The sequence below is a fragment of the Nycticebus coucang genome, chromosome 6, assembly GCF_027406575.1.
Source record: "Nycticebus coucang isolate mNycCou1 chromosome 6, mNycCou1.pri, whole genome shotgun sequence".
Classification (NCBI taxonomy): domain Eukaryota; kingdom Metazoa; phylum Chordata; class Mammalia; order Primates; family Lorisidae; genus Nycticebus; species Nycticebus coucang.
In genome coordinates this window covers 81,070,326-81,089,389 of record NC_069785.1, presented here as the reverse complement: position 1 = coordinate 81,089,389, position 19,064 = coordinate 81,070,326, and the positions used below count along the sequence as shown (strand labels likewise).

Sequence of the window (19,064 nt, the reverse complement as noted above, 5' to 3'; positions counted from 1 at the left end):
GAGGGCTCTGCCCTTGGGGGCTGTCCTCAAAGGCCTGTGGTCCACACGCAAGGTAAAAGCGTGGCCTCTGATTTCTACCCTGGGTGGTGTGGAAGGGAAGGCAGGCTGGGAGCAGACCCAACACCTTGCAGAAGATGCTGAGTCCTGGATGGGCATCCCGGGTGGGACTCAAGGGTTAAACTGCTGGAGAGACACTGGCAGGTGGAAGGGGCAGGGAGCGCTCAGCTGAGGTAACAATATGGCCTATGAATCATATTTACAAACACACCAGTGAGCAGGAGAGGGGTGCTAATTAAATATTCACATCCTTTGGGACCTCAGTGAGCCATGAAGAAGAGGACATGATCACAGCTCAGCAGGAGGCTCGGGGCTCCTGGAATGTGGGGTGGCCATCCATCTCATTCAGTGGCCCGGCAGGTCTTATTACAATGATTAATTTTCAAGTTATCAGCACTAATACACTCACCATAGGCCAGGATGACCGTCCTCATCACTCACAGCCCAGGCTAGGGCTCCAGAGGAAGACAAGCGGCTGAGCTTGTCCCTGGTTGGAAGAGGGAGAGGAAAGACAGTGTCCCAGCTCTCATGCTTGAAGGCTTTCCTGAGCTGGGGTTATTTGGTGTGATGACCTAGCCTGCTGGAGGCTGGAGGCTCAGGGCCCTCACGTGGGGCTTCTGGGGCTCACTCAGCTGCCTCATTGATCGGGAGAGAGAATGGATTCCCCTGGACATCTGGGATGGCTGCGGCAGCTGTCCTGCCCATCTACCCCCAGGAGGAGCCAGCTCGGGCTTCTGCCGCAGCCCAGAGGCTTCTATAGACCACACGCCCCACATCCGTCAATCTCGATTAAGGAGGGCCTCAGGGAGCTGGGGGCTTCTCCGGCCACTGCAGCATTGTCCCAGAGATGCCTGGCCTGGAGATGAGGGGGATGGAGGTGGGTGTTACTCCCCTCTGAAAAACCATTAATCCTGAAATGGTGATTGAGCACCCGTGACGCCGGCTTTGTGCTGAGTCCAGCACGTGCGCAAAGGGGCAGCAAGAGGTGATTGATCAGGGATGAATGAGTGTCTCTTTCTTTATGGACTTTCAAGAGGCACCATTTGGCATCCTGAGCAGGACGATCGATGAAAGGCAGCTGACCCCCCTGCGGCCACCTCCAGGCAGCAGGTGGATGGGCAGCAGTGGTCAGAGCCCACATGGGGGACGTTGGGAGGGCCTCCCTGGTCATGAACCACTATCGGGGATAGAGGTATCCGCCATCGCAGGCACTTCCCAATGCAGGCCTGCTGGCCATCAATCCACCTTCTCCTTCTGCCCTGAAAGGGAAGCTGGAACAGTTACCATGTTTTCTGATAAATTATAGCCACCCGTCCCCCAGCCTTGTAGCCCAAAGGATCCCAGAACTTGTATAAATCAGACTAATGAAAGCTGAGATTGTCGTTTTTGAGAGAAGGCATTCATCCAGTAAACATTTATGGAGTGCTCACTAGGTACCCAGGCCTGTGCTGAGCACTGGGGATGTGGAGACAAATAGGACGTGACCTCAGCCTGCAAAAGGGCCACAGGCTACTGGAGCAGGCAGACACACACACCAGGCAGAACCCCGCACCATGGGGTGCGGAGCGGTGGTATGGTGGAAAGAGTCTGGACTTTGGAACCAGCTCCTAGCTGTGTGGCCTTGGGTCAGTGCCCTACCCTCTCTGAGCCTTAGTTCCTTTATCAGAGAAGCAGCCATAAGAACACCTCTCTCACTGGATATTTTAAAGAATTAAATGACAATCCAGCCCAGTGCCTGGCACCTGGAGGGCACAATGAATGGTAGTTCTCTCTATCCCCTGCTCCCCCACCCCTGTGGTGATAAGCCATCTTGGGCAGTGGGAGAGCAGAAATGTTCACTCTTCCTGGGGAGAGGAGGGAGGCTTCACAAAGCAGATGATGTTGAGGTAAGTCTTCAGAAATAGGAGTTAGTGGAAAGTGGGGTGTGGGGAGACATGGGGAGAAAGCCATAGAGATGGAGAAAGAAGGACAGAGAGTGTTGAGAGGGAACAGCTGGGGGTGTGGAGGGGCCTGCAGCACGTGGCAAGCAGAGAGAACACAGAGACAGAACAGCAGGGTCCAGTGGAAGATGGATGGGACCATTAATAGTCTACTGCAATGGGCTGGGTCAGGGCCTGGGGGTAGAAAGGAGCCAGATTCAGAGGGAAACATCAATAGGCACTGGTGATAGAGAGGAGAGAGCAGCCAGCTTGACCACAGCAGGGACACCAGGAGAGGCCTGGAGTCTGCTCTAGAGAATGCATGCCCCCTGAGATACAGGCTCACAGGCAGAGAGACTCCCAGACCTATACGGTGACTCCTTCACAGAGAGATCATTCCAGAGTATGCAGATACAGACATGCAGAGATGAACGGACACGGGCACATGTAGACAGACGCATAGACACATCCACTCTGAGTAAATGCACAGTCGCAAACATACACAAGAAAACACAGAGGAAGCATGCACATAAGAGAATCATGGAGTTTGTGTATCCAGAGACACTGCATGGGAGAGAGGGTGACCAACTTGTCCCAGGTTGCCCAGGACTTTCTCATTTTACCACTTTAAAAATCCCATGTCCTGGGAACCCACCTCAGGCAAACTAGGACAGTTGGTCACCCTAACTCAGAGACACGCAGGCCTCTACACACACAAAATTACAGACATACATGGGAAGATTCACATACACAGAGCTGGCAGGAAGACATACCCACTGGACCCCACCCTGAGACAAAGCTCACACAGACACACACCCAGACACCCTGAGACCAAGCTCAAACAGACACACCTATCTACAGAGCACAAGAAATGCCCAAAGTCAAACCACTAACATAAACGAAGGGCAAGAAAACTTTAGAAGGAACAAAAGCAGCCTATTGAATCTGAGGGCTTAGGGGCTGTGGTCCTTGTTTAGATGTTAGAAGTCCTTGGGAAAGTGGAGGAATAGGAGTGAGCAGACCACGGCAGGAGCACAGGGCAGGCTGTCAGGTGCTCCATGGCCAGATGTCCTCCTGGCAAGGGCATCTTCCCCAACCCAGCTCTGCTACTTAATGTAACAGCTTGCAGCCAAGACCACAGGGGGGTGCCCTGTGAACATCACTCACTCCCACGAAGCTGACAACACCTGTGTGCACAAAGCTATGGAGGGGATTAAGTGAGCAAAAGTGTGTGAAGCACCAGGCATCATATCAGGGACATTCTGCTTAACACGTGAGAGCTGTTATGATATAGGTCTACACCCACTTTTCTGAAATTCCAAAATCCCAAACCTTCTGAAAAATGAAACATTTCTTCCTATCAGGAGGCAAAAGCAGACCAGAACTGAATGAGGCTGTTTGTTTTTATCCAATTTCATGTGACTACCCATATGTTTCTCTGTGTTAATACTAAGATCTTTGATTACTGAGTATCATATTAGTTTTGAAAATCTGCAAACTTCAGCTTTCTTAAATACATCTGGCCCACAGGAATTTGGATGAGGAACTATGGACCTGTGTGCATGTATACACATTCACATTCAGGTTTGGTACGAATATAGTAGCACGTGTGTATGAACTCATGTCATATTGTCATTTGTATATTGTTACCACCCGTAACAATATACAAAGCAGGAAAATTTGTCCACTGTTGGCCCTGCCCCCAAAGATGTGCGTTTACATGTATTATTCTATGTGATCCTCCCAGGACCACAGGTGGCCAATAGGTTGTCAATATTTCTCCCAATTCATAGATACAGAACCAAGGCTCACAGAGATTAAGTGTCTGACCCAAGGCCACACAATTAGTTAATGAAGAACTGGGTCCCAGTCCTTGATCCCCAGCATGCCAGAGCCATGTTCTTTCCCTTAGATGCCCTTTCTCCCCTCTCTCTCAACTACTTAGTGGGAAACATTGACGGAAGTAAATGGAAGGGCAACTTCAACCTCAGGTCCAACATTTGAGCCCTGAAAGCTCCAGCTAATGATCATCAACTAATGACCACAGCACTAATGAGGGGGAGGATTATTAAATTTGAGAGCGGGGTCCTACCTCTATTTCCTCTGCTAGTCCCTGCTGGTTTCCAAGAAGGAATAGTTTCCGGTCAGCTTTCATTAGAACCATCTGGGCCTCAGTCAGCCGCAGCCTGTTTGCCTTTCCTGAAGTTCATCAGAATTGAATACATCTTGAATTTCACAGAAGGGACCTAAAGTTAGCCCAGTGGTTTGAGGCTATGGCCCCCTTTAACTAGGGCACATAAGGCAGCAGTTTCCAGGCCCCAGAGCAAAGACTATAGCACTGGCTTTCAGCAACAAAGTGTCCCAGATGGGGACCCAAACGCCCACTCACAGGTCCCAAATCTGCCAAGAATAGTCATGGGATCTTGGGTAAATCATTTAACATCTTTGCGCATTGGGCACAATTTCTAAGTCCCTCCCAGAAATTAAATGCCACTGTCTAAGAACTAGAACCTTTTTCTCAATCACCTGAACTGGGCTCTAACCATGCCTTTCACTGGTCAGGGGTCATCTGCACAGGCCCCTCCCCAGACAGCCTGAGTCATTTAGGGGTCATGCTTTTCCCTCATTCTGAAATGTTCTAGAGAAATCTAAGCCTTCCAGCTTTGGCTCAAGGGTCACGCCTTCTCTGGAGTCTTCCTGGCTGCCCCTCACACAGTCATTCATTCCTTCCTGCCCCCAAGCCTCTCAGCTCACTGGGTCACTGTGCCTGCTATGGGGTAATTATTAGGGCTTGCTTACTGTTCTGCCTTCCCTCTTCCACTCTATTCAGTGGCATCGTGGAAGTTGGAAGTAGCCTTCACTTATTAGCTCTTAGGAGGCTCAGACCCTGGTTTGAGACAATCATGGATTCAAATCCTGGCTTTCACTATTATTCCTCTGTGCCCTTGGGTGGGTCAATTTACCTATGACCTGCAGTTTCTAAATCTGTAAAGTAGGTGCAATGACAAAACCCATAGGGTTATTTGACAATTACAAGGCTTGGGACAAGGTACGTACTCAATAAATGTTTGATGAACGAGCTGAAACAATCATTCAAAAGAGCAGCCAGAGCTCTCATATGGGCTGGTGGACAGGCCAGAAGTGAGTTGAGCATAGACTCCAATGGCTGACAACTGTGTGGCCTTTTGTTTTCACACTTACTTATTCATTTTACCCTTTGAAGCAGGTGTGGTTGGCATTTTCATTTCAGTGTTGCACAGAGAAAACTAAGGTTCACCATGGTCATGAACCACTCATGAACCACACTGTGCAGTCCCTCAGCTGAAACTCAGGACTAGAGCCCAGCTTGATAGAGAAACGAATCTGCCACAGCCCTTTCCCTGGCTCTGGTTTTAGCAGAGTTGTCCTCATTAGCATTCAGGTGATCAGACTTCCAGGCCCCAGAGACCTCCCATGAGCCCAAGGCCCCTGGGGATGGAAGGGGGTGTCCCCCTGCTCTACTATGAGATCTGGGTCTAGACACCCCCTCGCTGGGCCTCCAGGTCACCATCTGCAAAGTAAACCAGCAGAGAGAAATGACCAGAGCATAAACCAGGGGCTATCCCCACTGGATTCACCTCCCGGCTCGGCTCCATCTCTTACTAGCTGAGTGACCCTGGGCATGGACTTCCTCTCATGCCCTTCAGTTTCCTTATCCATAAGTAAGTATCCACCTCAGAGGTCAGTGGTGAAGACTCCATGGAGCACTTACCACAGTGCCTGGCAGATAGTAAAAGCTCGGTGTTAGCTCCTTGTATTTCTTCTACTAGCAGACTCTATGGTCCCAGGACCCCTTTGATCCCTCTGACTCCTAGTCTAGTGCTCCTTCCATTCCATTAACCTAGAAGAAACCCACCATGCAGTGTGAGTGCAGCCCGAATGCTATTCTGCCCCAGGAATCCAGCTCTATTTTGTCCTGTTTTGCTGACTCCCAAATCGTCCTGGGCATGGTGACCTCAGCCCTCACTACAGAGAGCTGCCCTGAAGAACCCTACTGGGACCTTCTTCAGAGCACCAGCTTTCGGGACTGAACTCTGACCCCTATTCTTCCAGCATGAATTGAGCTTGTCTAAGGGTGTGGGGCTGGGCCAGCAGGCCCCTGGGGGGCTGAGGCTCTGGCATGCTTCCAGGCAAAAGTAGCAAAACTCAGCAGAAATGTCCCAGGCAGGGATACAGGTCAGTGGCCTGGGAGGAGCTGGCAACATGGGGTCTTCAGAGGCAGGAGCTGAACTCACCAGCCGGAGAACAAAAGGGTCTTGGAGAGAAGGCCCAGGCCTCAGCCTTTCACATCAGCAGTGGAAACCTCAGGAATTGGCCACGTATCACAGGCAACTGCAGCCGGCCAAGGGGACCCTTTATGGGGTGGGGAGAGTGGCCCAGACTGGGATCCTTGGACCCTAAGTTAAGGTCATCTGACTTGGAGAGGAGTCCCTTCTACAGAGAGCTCCTTACAGATCATCCCCTACTAGGGGTGTAAGCAGCCTCTGAGCCCTGCTGAGCTCCTGTCCTTGGCCTCTGCTATTTCCTCCACGAAGAATGCCTGTCCCCCTTTTATCTGCCTGGTGAATTCCTGTTCATCCTTCAGAGACTTGCTTGAGTTTAATGTCTGGGAAGTTAGATGCCCTCTCCTGAGCTCCTAAAGTGCCTCTCCTTGTCCCCTTCATAAAAATTACCACATTGTCCCAATCTTAATCTTGGTGATTTTATCTTCCCTGCCAGCCTATGAGTTCCCATTCCTGAGCCATGTCCTTTCACCTCATCTTAAAGATGGCTTCATCACTATCCTAAGCTGCAGTGTCTTGATCTCTGCCCACACTCACCTGCCGGCACTGGCATGCCAGTGCTTCAGCTTCACAGGACGTCTGGGCCTGCAACCCTCTCTGCCTACTAAGCCCGGTCCTGGGCTGCTTCCCTCCCTCTTCTGCCCAGACCCCCTGCCTTCACCTCAACCCTTTTCTGCCACCACTCTCAGTCACTCTCCTCTTCTCCATCTCTGCATCAGTTCACACACCCACCCTTCCACCCCTTATATGCTGGAGTTCCAGAGTAGCTAGAGCAGTGGTTCTCGACCTCTGGGTCACGACCCCTTTGTAACAATGAAAATACATCCTGCATATCATATTTACATTAAGATTCGTAACAGTAGCAAAATTACAGTTATGAAGCAGCAAAGAAAATAATTTTATGGTTGGAGCTCACCACAACATGAGGAACTATATTAAAGGGTCGAGGCATTAGGAACTAGAACCTCTCAAGGTTGAGAACCACTGAGCTAGAGGAAAGCACTTTCTGCTGTGAGACCCAGCCCTGCTCTCTGACCTCACTGGAGCCCGGCCTGATGGCCAACACCATTTCTATGCATCCCGAGTCACTGCCCCAATATCCAGAGGGGCTCTTTCAAGGCTTTGCCAAGAACCTCACATTGCAACCTCCCCCATTCTTTGCAGAAGACCCATCTCCTACTTGATAGGGAAACAAGAGGACACAAAACTTCAGGTTCCCTTACCTGGAGGGCGGATAGCTCTGACCATTGCTCTGGATTTCCCCTTTTCCCACCTCCACTTCCTGTGTCCACTTGCTATTTCTCCTGCACCTTCTACCTTTTCTTTAATTTCTGCCATCAGCCAATAAATATGTTCAAATATCTTTTATCCAAAATGCAGGGCTGGGGACAATGGTTCATTCTTGCACTTTGAGAGGCCAAGGCAGAAGGATCACTTCAGGCAAGGAATTCGAGGCCAGTCTAGGCAACACAGAGTGACCCCATCTCTATACAAAATATAATAAAAAATTACCTGGTGCTACTTTTGGCATAGTGCTATATACCTATAGTCCGAGCTACGCACGAGGCTGAGGCAGGAGGATAACTTGAGAGGAGTTTGAGATTACAGTGAGCTACGATCAGGCTATTACACTCCAGCCTGGGCAACAGAGCAAGACCCTGTCAATAAAAATTAAAAATCCCATAACAAGAAAACTCTGAATAGTTCTTTGATGCTTCCTCCTCTTGAAACTTTCGATTGATTGCTTTCCTCCCCTACACAGCCATGCTTTTCAAAAGACTTGTGTGCATTTTCCAATTCCAACTTCATTCTTTCTTTTCCAAACTCAATCCCTTGTAACCTGCCTTCAGACTTCACCACTTCCTGAAACTACCCTGGCCACAGTCACCAAGACTGTTTTGCTGATTACCAAGGGAACACTTGGTGGTCTTTGGCTCCATGAACCTCTCTGGAGCAGTTGTTACTGTTGGCCCATCCCTCCGTTTAAAAAATGTCGTGCCTTTGACTGGAAGGACATCACCCTCTGGTTTTCCTCCTCCTCCCCTCAGCCTCCCTTTGGATCTGTGCTACTCTATCTTTCCCCTAAATCCTGAAATTCTCTGAGCTCCCTCCTAGACCTTCAGCTCCCGTCTTTCTGTATTCAGAGTCTGCACATCTCATCCACACTCATGTCTTCCACTACTTGCTGGACACAGGAGATGTCCGCACCCCGACCTTCAGCTCAGACTCTCTCCTGAACTCCAGGACCACATTTCCCACTCGATCCCACATACCCCAGACAACTCTGAGACAGACCTCTCCAACAGAACTCATCTCCCATCCATGTGAGCCCTATAGCAGCAAATGACACTAAGTGTGCCACCCAGAAATCTAGAAGTCTCTGGCCTCTCACTCCCATCTTCCCCACCCCGTATCAGTCAGGCAACATTGTAGGGCCAACCTGACTGCATAAGGAGAATCACCTGGAAAACTTGCCAGTTTCCTAGGCCCTACCTATGACTTACAGCAGTGGTTCTCAACCTTCCTAATGCCGCAGCCCTTTAATACAGTTCCTGTGGGTCTTGACCCACAAGTTGAGAACAGCTGACTTACAAAATCTAAATCTCCATGGTCAGGACCTAGGAACCTGATTTTCTAGAAAGCTCCCCAGGCTGCTATGAAGCCTGGCTGGAATCACAGCCTGGCATTAAGCATCCACTGCTCTCGAACCCATCCCCTTCTGTCCATAGCCAATATAACTGTTGGTTGCCTAGTTCAGGACAACAGCCTCTTCTTGCACAGCTGGCAAAATACTTGCGTCTGCTGACCCTTTCTCTGCACCTTGCAGTGGCAACCTTCCAAAGCACGCTATAGGATCATGGCTCACCTCTGCTAAAATCTCTTCTTAAATTCAGTGCAACACAGGACCCCCTATTCAAAAATCATTAAGAAACCCCTCAAGTTTGCACTCCAGCCATGCTAACAGTGGTCCCCAAACACACAGCCCCATTTGACAACCCCTGTCCCTATATGTGCTCTTTCTGACCACCCCCCCTCATTCCTTCAGCCTCACGGGATCCACTCTTAAGGCTCAACCAGGCTGGCCTAAATGCCTGCCACTCAGGCACTATTACCCCACAGTGACTGCGGAGTTTCTAGGCTTCTCCCGCACTTAAACAGCGAACCCTCAGGAGAGGACCTGCGTCTTGATTGGTCCCCAGAGCAACATCCAGTTCCTGGCTCACAGAGGTGGTCAGCAAGGGTTAGTGAACAGAAGGGAAAAGAAGAAAAGGGGGAAGAGAAGACAAGGAGGGTCAGAGGATTTGAGGCAATTCTGCCAGTTTGTTTTGAGGCCCAGGCAATGAACTAGGTATTGTTGAGGCCCAGGCAGCTGAGGTGTCCCCAGCTGGTGAGCGAGTGTCAGGCCTGCACCACTAGAGGCAAGGGTTCTGCTCTGGATCCTGAGGCTATGTCCACAGAAATACAACCCTGGTGGTGCTTTTGCTGCCCTCCTGACTTTGGAGTTCCCCTGGTAGCCAGGCTAGTAATCGTACCCTGCCCTCCCCTGTCCATGTGGCACCTGATGAGATTTGGGGCATCTCAGAAGTCCTGGGGACTCCTGTCTGCCCTGGCCACCTCTGAACTTCCATTAACAATTGGTCCACAAGGACTCTGGGACAACTCACTCTACTGCTGAACTGGCTGTGCCCTCCTCCTCCCTGGACCCTGTCCCCTCCCTTGCTTTGTGCTTGGACAACAGCACCACTGTCCTTCTATCGTGGTAGCCCCAACTTGGGGGGTGAAGCCTTTAGCTGGCCCTGCCAATCCTCATTATGACTCCCTACCCGCCCTTTCTCTTTCCCTCCTGCCCTGTTTGTCCATCCAGTGCCCTAGCTACAAGACCAGCCAGTCACTTTTACACCTCAACCACAGCCTTCTGACTATGCTCCTGGGCTTTCCCTGGCTCCCAACTTTGCTGCCCTTATCCAACCTTGTGGGCCAGCCCTGAAGATGGCTGAAGTCCTTTGGGGGGAGGAGGAGTGTGAGAAGCAGGCAGAGGCTTCTCACTAGATGACGCCTTTTTTTCCCATTTACTGTAGAGTCACCAGGCCCTCTGTGAAGTGAGTTGGATTCTATGGCAGTTCCATTCTCTGCCTCCCACATCCAGGACATCTACTTAATTTGCAGATCCCCAAATAAAAATGCAGGACTCCTTGTTCAAAAACTATTAAAAAGTCCAAGCTGGCAATAGCAGAGCATTCTTGCTTTTCCATTTTCCAATTCAACCACCAGGCCCCTCTAAGCACATGGCCCCATGTGACTGCACAGACCTCACATCTACAAAACTGGCCCTGCCCACGACCCTCTCCTGCCCCTATCTTCAGCTGCTTCTTAGGCAGCTCCTCAGAGCATCCCCACAGATACCCAGCCCCAGACACCTCCAGAAGACCAGAGCCCTGTTTAGTAGGCACTCAGCATAGGGTCCCCTAGGCCATCAGGGAATCTTCCCCTCACACTGCCTCTGAGTTGCATAATACTTACATTTTCTCAAATCAAAGCAGAGTTATTGAGCCCCACCTGGCTGAGTCTCAGGAAGGGAGGACAAACTGATAAACACTCGATCAGTTTATATCAGACCAGACTTAATTAAGACTTGTACAAGAGCAGGACCAAAGCAGTATCCTGTGAATTCAGAGAAAAATAATCGCCATTGATTAGGGAACTGAATTTCACAAGAGACAACATAAAGATGGGCTTTGGTGAATAGGTAAGGTTTTATTGACCTGATGATGAAAAGGACATTCCAGGGAGAGAGGACAGCAGAATTCAAAGCCTCGCTTTCTGCAAAACTCATGGCACCGACCTGGGGACTGTAGCTCATTCAGTCCACCTCTCCCAGCCCAACCTTCAGTCTGTCAAAGGGGTGGTGGCCTGGGCTGTCTCCTGCCCCACAAGGGCTGAAGCCCACTTCCAGGCAGCAGTGCCAGGGCTGTGCTGATGGGAAGTGGGGCTTACCTGGCACTCCCTCCCCTTGATCCTGTGGGTGCGTGTGGGTGTGTGGAAGCTTGGAGGAGTGCATACTAAGATCCCAGACTGGGAAGAGAGGGGACTGGCTGACACACTCAGTAGGCATGACTGGGAGTGAAAAATGAGCGGCTCCTATCCCCATGGTCCCACTACCACTTTATATTACGGATATTTTCAAACGTATACAAAAGTGGAGAGAATGGCATAATGACAGCCCAAGTCCTCCTCCCCACCCCCCAGCTTCCATGGTTATCCTCTCCTGGCCCATCTTGCTTCCCCTAACCCTCGTCCACCACCCATTTAAAAGCAGGAGGTGTGTGGCCTGAGGGTGGCGGAGATGTCCCCAGCTGGCGAGCGAGTGCCAGGCCTGCACCACTAGAGGCGAAAACCGCAGCAGTAGCGTGGGGGCACGGTTGGGCGGAGAGCAGAGCGTACTCCGGGTGGGGGCCGTGGGGGGCGGGGCCGGCGGGGCGGGGCGGAGCAGCGCCCGGCGCGGTGGGGGGCGCTCTCCCGGCTATTCAAGGCTTGTGGCGCTGGGCGCAGAGCGCCAGTCTCCGCCTTGCAAGCTCAGCGTGTCCCCGCTGCGCCTCCGCTGTCTGTGCCTGCAGCCGTCTTCCCGCCGCCGCCACCACCACCATGCCCAACTTCGCCGGCACCTGGAAGATGCGCAGCAGCGAAAACTTCGACGAGCTACTCAAGGCTCTAGGTAAGCTGGTGCGCAAGGCGTGCCCCTGCTAGGAGAAGCGGCCCAGAGATGACCAGGTCTGGGAGGGTGTAGACGTTGGGGAAGCCCCGGGCAAGAAGGAGTCCTCTAGACGACAGATCGCTGGGTCTCCTATCCGGGGCCCACACGTTCAGCGAGCGCTTGCTGCGCGTTTGGCTCCTTCCTCGACAGTTCGGCATTTATCTCGTGATAGACCATAGCGAGGAGAGATTACTGGACCGCAAAGAGGGTCAGGGACTTTAAATTTTGGAACCCAATTTGAGACCAGGCTTTGCCACAAATTTACTACAACTGGGGGAAACCCCTTACCCTCTTTGAGCCTCAGTTTCTCATCTCAAAAACCAGGGCGAGGGCAGAGACGAATGAATCTATTTTTAAGAGCCCTGTCTAAAATCAGAGGGTATGTGACGCGCCCTAGACAACAGGCGGGTGACGAGGCCCTGTGACCTGAGCCTGTGGTGCACTCTGTGCAGGTGTGAACGCCATGCTGAGGAAAGTGGCGGTGGCGGCTGCCTCCAAGCCGCACGTGGAGATCCGGCAGGACGGGGATCAGTTCTACATCAAGACATCTACCACGGTGCGCACCACTGAGATCAACTTCAAGGTCGGAGAAGGCTTTGAGGAGGAGACAGTGGACGGACGCAAGTGCAGGGTGAGGCCCCAGAGCCCGTGCAGCGTTCCCAAGCCCCCGCTCTCTGCCCACGACCCACTGCAGCTGAAGGAACCTACGTCTGTCTCCCTTTGCAGTCTGTGGCGCGCTTTCCTTGCAGGGGGCTTGTGCACAGGCTGTTTGCAGAAAGGGTTTGTGCAACTAGGCTGCCCGGGCAGCTGGGAGGAAGCCCTATCCTCATTCCATTTCAACCTCATCCCCATGCGAAGTTGCTAACAGCCGCGCTTCAAGCGCGGGCTATGCACTGCGCGGCGGCGTTTCCAGCGGCGGCTTTTGCAGCGGTTTTAGGCGTGGAGCGCCGGCGGCAAGGAAGGTGGAGGTTGCCGGGCCTCCGACTTCCCCGCCCGCAGCGCTGCCGCGTTTCCTGTCGCAGGTAGAGCGGCAGCGCCTAGTTTCCCGCTCTCGGTGTCTCTGAGCCGCCTGGGAACGCTCGGGATCCAGTTTCAGCAGTCCCAGTGGCTCCCAGCACCTCTCCCTGCCCGCCCTAAAGGAACTGCAGAATCTTTCCAAAAGCAGCGCGGGTTCTGGCAGGGAAAATGGACTAAGCGCCCTCTCTTAGTCCTCAAGGGCAAGAGTTTCTTATTTCTCCGTACGTCGGCCCCAGGTATGAACGAGTGGACTGAAACAAGGGGTTGTACCTTCCTTTTATGCATGGGCAAAAATTGCGTTTGGTTAAGCAGGTGGAAAATAATCGGGGCAGCTACTACTTATTTAAAAACTGACAGAATGTCTCCCTCCCTTTCTCTAATATTAAAAAAAGTCATAACATTCCAGAGAATGGTAAATTGTTTCTTTCACCTTTACTGAGTGGAACAGTGCCTGGTCTGATCCCAGACTGGGACTCTGGGCAGTGGGAGAAAGATGAGGAAACTCCCCTAGGAGCAGGCTGACGGGGGAGGCAATCTTTAGCCCCCCGAATTGGGGAACTAGTGGGATCCCAGGCCCAAGTCATGGCACTATTTGTAAAAACAAAGGAGCAGGACAAGCAACAGTGAAGGGCTGGGAACCTAAGGGAAAAGGCTTGACAATTGGGCCGGGCTCAATTTAGGGACACCCAATGATAGCTACTGCCAAGGACGGTAATTCTGATTTTAAAAAAAGGTTCCCACAACAGCCTGGAGAGTGGGGCTTTATTTATTCCATTCCTCCTACCCCTTGCCTAATGAATGTGTCCCATGTGTAATTTAAAAAATGATTATCTGCACATTCAGTACTGTCTCCCACCCCCTAGCGCAGCTGTCCCACACTACTCTTTGTGCAGACCATGGGGGAAACTGCAGGGAATCCCTTCTTTTGCCTCCCGGCTCCAATAGCATGATGACCCTTTAGACTGCTTTTTTTTTTTTTCCAACAATTTTTTCTAGCAGGGCATAACCTGGAAAATGGAAGTATTTTAATTCTCAGAGCCAGAAACACCCAGGTCTATAATAGCAGGACTGCATCAGATGAGGAGTACAAACAGATAGGACATTCTTAACCCAAGATGCAGGGAATCACACTCCTGATCTGCAGATGACAGATGTGGCTATAAACATCTTCTCTTTTTTTCCCCCTCTGTCACCCTGAGTATAGTGCCATGGCTCATAGCAACCTCAAATTCTTAAGCTTGAGCAATCTTCTTGCCTCAGCCTTCTGAGTACCTGGAACTACAGGCGTGGGCCACTATGCCTGGCTAGTTTTTCTATTCTTAGTAGAAATGGGGGTTTCACTCTTGCTCAGGCTGGTCTTGAACTCCTGAGCTCAAGCAATCTACCCACCTCAGCCTCCCCGAGTGCTAGGATTACAGGTGTGTGCCCCAAACATCGTGTCTTAACTGTTCTAAAACTTTATGGTTCTGATGTGAAGGTTCTTGCCTTTAAAATCCAAATCATCTCAAAGGATAGTCCATTTTTACATAAAGGAATTGTGACATGCTCTTAATTTTATACATAGAGATATAAAGCATGCTTAAGGCTTTGTTGCTTTGGTGTGTGTGTATGTGAGAGAGAGGAGGTGTATTTATACTCTATAAAATCCATGACTAACACTCTGAATTTGGGTTTTATAAAACTCAGCAAAGAAGATTCTGTGACTTGCTGACAAGGACCATGTGTTGCTGTGTTGCACAGCAGTTATTCTCTGGTGCTCATTGTTGTCTCTGCTCTTGCTGCTGTGACTGTAATTAATGTCACTAATGGTTTTCCTGCCCACAGAGTTTAGCCACTTGGGAGAATGAGAACAAGATACACTGCACACAAACTCTTCTTGAAGGGGAAGGCCCCAAAACCTATTGGACCCGTGAGCTGGCCAATGACGAGCTTATCCTGGTGAGACCCCTGTGACCCTAAGACAATCCTGACGTTTCCCAGATGGTGCCTGAGGTGGACCACACAACCACATTATTCTCCCTCATCCACTCAGAGAAAGAAGCCATTTGCCTTAGATTAAAATTTGAGCAGAAAACCCGACATGACAGTTTAGGTCAGAGGAAATCATTGTTAAATGGTTGGCAGGAAAGGGGAGTGGCTCAGAGGGCAGAACAGGGGGCTGCCTGCCACTATCCAAAGGGCTACATCCCTGCGGCAGTGACCTGCTTTTAGCCAACCTTCCCTCCAGCCAGCTCCGAATGCTCAGGCTCTGTGAGGTCCCCAGGCTCACACTGCTGAAAGGATTTTTTTTTCCTTCTCTTTCTCCATTTTGCTGGCTGGTAATGGTTTCAGAAATTTTTATCATGTCAGAATTCATTGCCTTAGAAAACATTTTTACCTCTAATTTACAAACTCCAATGGCCTTCAGGAGCCAGGCAACTAATGCTAATTTGCGAAGTGTCAGAAAAACAATGTGGAGAGGGTGAGCCCTTTAGAACTGAAAAAAGGTGGGCTCTTCCTTACAAACAAAACTTACTTGGTGAGGCCAAGTTAGAAACCTTTATAGATTAATCATATACCTCCTTCCATTTTCTTAGGTGGAAGAAGGAAGGAAGACAGGACAACCCCCACCTTACCCTCCTTTTGTGTTTCAGAACTGACCAAGCTTTCCTAGCAACTACCTCCCCCGCCTCCCCACCAGACTACAAAGGGAAAAGCTCTTTGGGGTAGCTGGGAAATTATATCCTTTGTTCTCCATCAGGAGTTTGATTACCATCTGCCTCGTCTTAGTGACGTGTCACCCTGAAATGTGGGGAGACTAAGACTAAGATGTGCTAGGAAGGGGCTCCCTATGTGACCTTGACAACCTCCCCTCTCTTCTCTTCCTAAGCTCCATGTCCCCTGCTGTAAAATGAGAGGTTGAACTGAGGTCTGATCTCTGAGGTCCCTCTCGGCCCTGAAATTACATGTTTATTCTGTGAGAAGACCCTAAATTGAGCTTTCTCTCTTACTTGAACTAAGGTTGCTTGATCTCTCTTGTTGCCTTTCCCTGGGATGATTTCACATACTTTCTCCTTTGTTAGAGAAAGGACTGGCTTAATTTGCAACGTGGTTAATGTTGTTTCCAGGGAAGGGATACTTGATGAGGTTGAAGGGCAATTTGAGGCTGAGACATGGAAATTTAGGGAGAAAGGTGCATGTGCTTTACTGGACCCAGAGACAAAAAAAGAGGGAGATGATTTTAGAGTCCTTGGGTATAGCTGAGGGTTAAGTGGGCTCTGAAAAGGTGTGATTTTCATTAACCTCTATGGTATATGAGCAGCCAAAGTCACAGGCCAAATTCTGCAAGAAGCATTCCACCTTTTCCAATCCCCACCTCCTCCACAGCTCCACCCGCGCATCCTTCCCTGGCTCAGCAAACATATATACAAGCCTCTAAGGGACCATGAATTCTTGGCATTTGGGATCTGAAATGTGGGCTTTTATTTCAAGGGTTATTATCATTAATAAATCTAAAACGTAGTGCGATGCAGCCTCCATATAACAAGAGGCAAATTATTCTAGCTAAGTTGAAAGAAGCTCTCCCACTGCCAATAGTATATTGCCCTCAGCCTGTAAGTTGCTTTCCTTTGAAAATTGAGCATACTCCCTCAAACCACGCTGGAATATTCTATGGAGAGTTTCCTTCAGAAACCTCTAAGCATACTTTGCAGGCTGAGACAGCCACTTCAAATGCGGTTGGAAATGGCAGTGATTTCTTCTCATGTCATGGGGCCGTTTGTTAGCCTGGGACAGCTGTCATATAGCTAGAGTAGTTACTGCAGGGTAAAGAGTCAAGTCCCCAAACTCTGGCATTCCATTTGCCAGCCTTTGGCTATAGAGCTCAAAGAGTTGTGGAAAACTAACATGGTCCTAGGGGGCCTAAATAGCTGAGAGATGGTTTTATGATGGGAATTCCACTCCACACACACTCCCAGAGCACAGAATGACCTGCATTTCTCATTGAAAAAAAAAGAAGGAACAGAACACAGAGGTGTCCAGAAGCAGGCATGGCTGTGCTAATCTGGTCAGGAGACCCCTAGTATGAAAAGAAGCTAGTGATGAACATTTGCTTCCTAATAATCTCTAAGGACTAGAAGGATTTCCTTGGAGCAGAGGAGTTGGGGTAATGTTTTTGCAAATGTTCTCTGAGAGCATCTCACGACCTACTAAGGGTTCTAGGGGTAAGAATATAAAGATCCTAGGACAGCTAAACTCTTAGTTCCAATGGTTTTGACCTCTCTTAAATCTCAGGCCACTTTGAGAATCTGAAGATAAAGACCCTCCAGCACAGCAGTTCTCAACCTATGGGTTGCGACCCCTTTTTAACAATGAAAATACGTTGCGGCATTAGGAAGGTTGAGAGCCTCTGCTCCAGCAGATAGGTGTACACCTGCAAACGAACATACCACACCAGGTCTAGAGGACTGGGAATTTTGGTTTTTAACATATACACTCCTTTCCCTGTCTAGCTGTCTGTGAGATACCCAGGAAAGACCTGTGAGTAATTGCTGCTTTAGGGAAAGCTGAGATAGCTGACTTATGGGCAATATCATTTCAGGGGCCAGAAGAAAAAACCTCCTCCATCAATGGAATGATGGAGCAAATGAACAAAGAGCCATAGAATTTTAGCTGGAAAGAGCCTTTGGGATCACCTTGTTCAATACCACCCTCTCCTCAACAACAGCCCTGCCTGCCCCATCCCTGTTGTGCCAAGAGAAGACACTTGCCTCAGCTTACACAGCTGGGGGTCGCAGGACTAGCTCTGGTTGCCAGCATTATGCTTTGGCAGCTGAAAACAATTTTCTAGATTGCAAGTGACTCAAGTGTCACTTATACAACATTTCAGGCTGTCTCCCCAACTAGACGGCTGCTTCCTGGAAAGCAGTTCTACTCTTTCAAAGCAATCCCACCTGGCTGGTCAGCACTGGACTCCACAACTCCAGCTGCCCAACCCCCTTACTCTCTTGAAGTCATTGAAAAGAAAAGCTTTAGGGAAAGGTCTCAGAGAACAGCTTTTCCTAAACCAGTTCCATTTTGGGCAGCTGGAACGTCCAAAGTGGCATTCTCCCTCTTTCAGTTTAATTTCAAAACCAAAGCTCCTAGCATCTCTTATGTCAGCATTCACAGGTTCCAGGAGCAAAGGAAAACTGTATATAACATAATTCTATACCCCAGGGGCCTCTCTGCCAATAAGGAGCTTGAGGAAGGGGGGGGGAAGGAACTCTTTTGCACTTACCATAAGCACACAGCACAGGAAATTGAATGTCTGTTACAAAGAGTTTTTTAACAGGGCAGTAAGTGGCCTTATTAGTGATATGCTTTAAACATTTTTGCACAGGCATCTGCAATGATTGGTTTTCCTTTTCCCCTTTTCTACAGACGTTTGGCGCCGATGACGTGGTCTGCACGAGAATTTATGTTCGGGAGTAAAGGCAGCTGGCTTGCTCCTACTGTCAGTAAGGGATGTAGGCTCCCCCAAGGAATATGTCATAGGTCTGAGCCACCATTGGACACCCCTTCCCTCTATCAATATTAGATGATTCCATTTCCCAATGACAGTGTTGTAGTATCTCCCAACCCTCCACCCCCACTCCCAGCCCTTTGTGCCTCTTGTATTCCTGGTGCTCCATAGTTTGGCATTTGCACGCATTTGTCAGTCATTAAACTGGTTGGACACATCTCATGGCTTTGTCCTTTTTTGAACTGGCTCTTCAATTTCAACCCAAGAGTTGGTGTGTACCTGCTATCCCTCGCACTGCACCGGCTTTGGTGCCCTGATTGTACATCAGCAGCTTCAAGCTGGATCCAGACTGTAAGTCCACTGTGATTAGACCTCACAGTGTGGTTTTTTAATTGGGTTGGTTGGTTTGGGTGGTTCCCAGAAGGAAAGAGAGGGTTAACTGAGGAAGAGCTCCTAACAAAGGTGCTCTTTACACAGCAGGATGAAGAGGACTGACAGGATGGGAAGCATCTAGA

At 49.9% G+C, this 19,064-nt stretch overlaps 1 protein-coding gene across 1 annotated transcript; it reads left to right on the top strand.

Annotated features, from left to right (window-relative positions):
- The first annotated feature begins 11,844 nt into the window (after nucleotides 1–11,844).
- Nucleotides 11,845–18,763, top strand: CRABP1 (cellular retinoic acid binding protein 1). The gene is made up of 4 exons (XM_053594287.1): nucleotides 11,845–12,011; nucleotides 12,503–12,681; nucleotides 14,892–15,005; nucleotides 18,468–18,763. The coding sequence occupies exons 1-4, from the start codon at nucleotides 11,942–11,944 to the stop codon at nucleotides 18,516–18,518; spliced, it is 414 nt and encodes a 137-aa protein (XP_053450262.1). The 5' UTR covers nucleotides 11,845–11,941; the 3' UTR covers nucleotides 18,519–18,763.
- Nucleotides 18,764–19,064: the final 301 nt, after the last annotated feature.

Bases quoted from the DNA above. Each gene is read 5' to 3' on its own strand.
- CRABP1 (XM_053594287.1), top strand. From the start codon at position 11,942: ATGCCCAACTTCGCCGGCACCTGGAAGATGCGCAGCAGCGAAAACTTC. The intron at 12,682-14,891 runs GTGAGGCCCCAG...TCCTGCCCACAG, and splicing joins TGGACGGACGCAAGTGCAGG to AGTTTAGCCACTTGGGAGAA. The intron at 15,006-18,467 runs GTGAGACCCCTG...CCTTTTCTACAG, and splicing joins CCAATGACGAGCTTATCCTG to ACGTTTGGCGCCGATGACGT.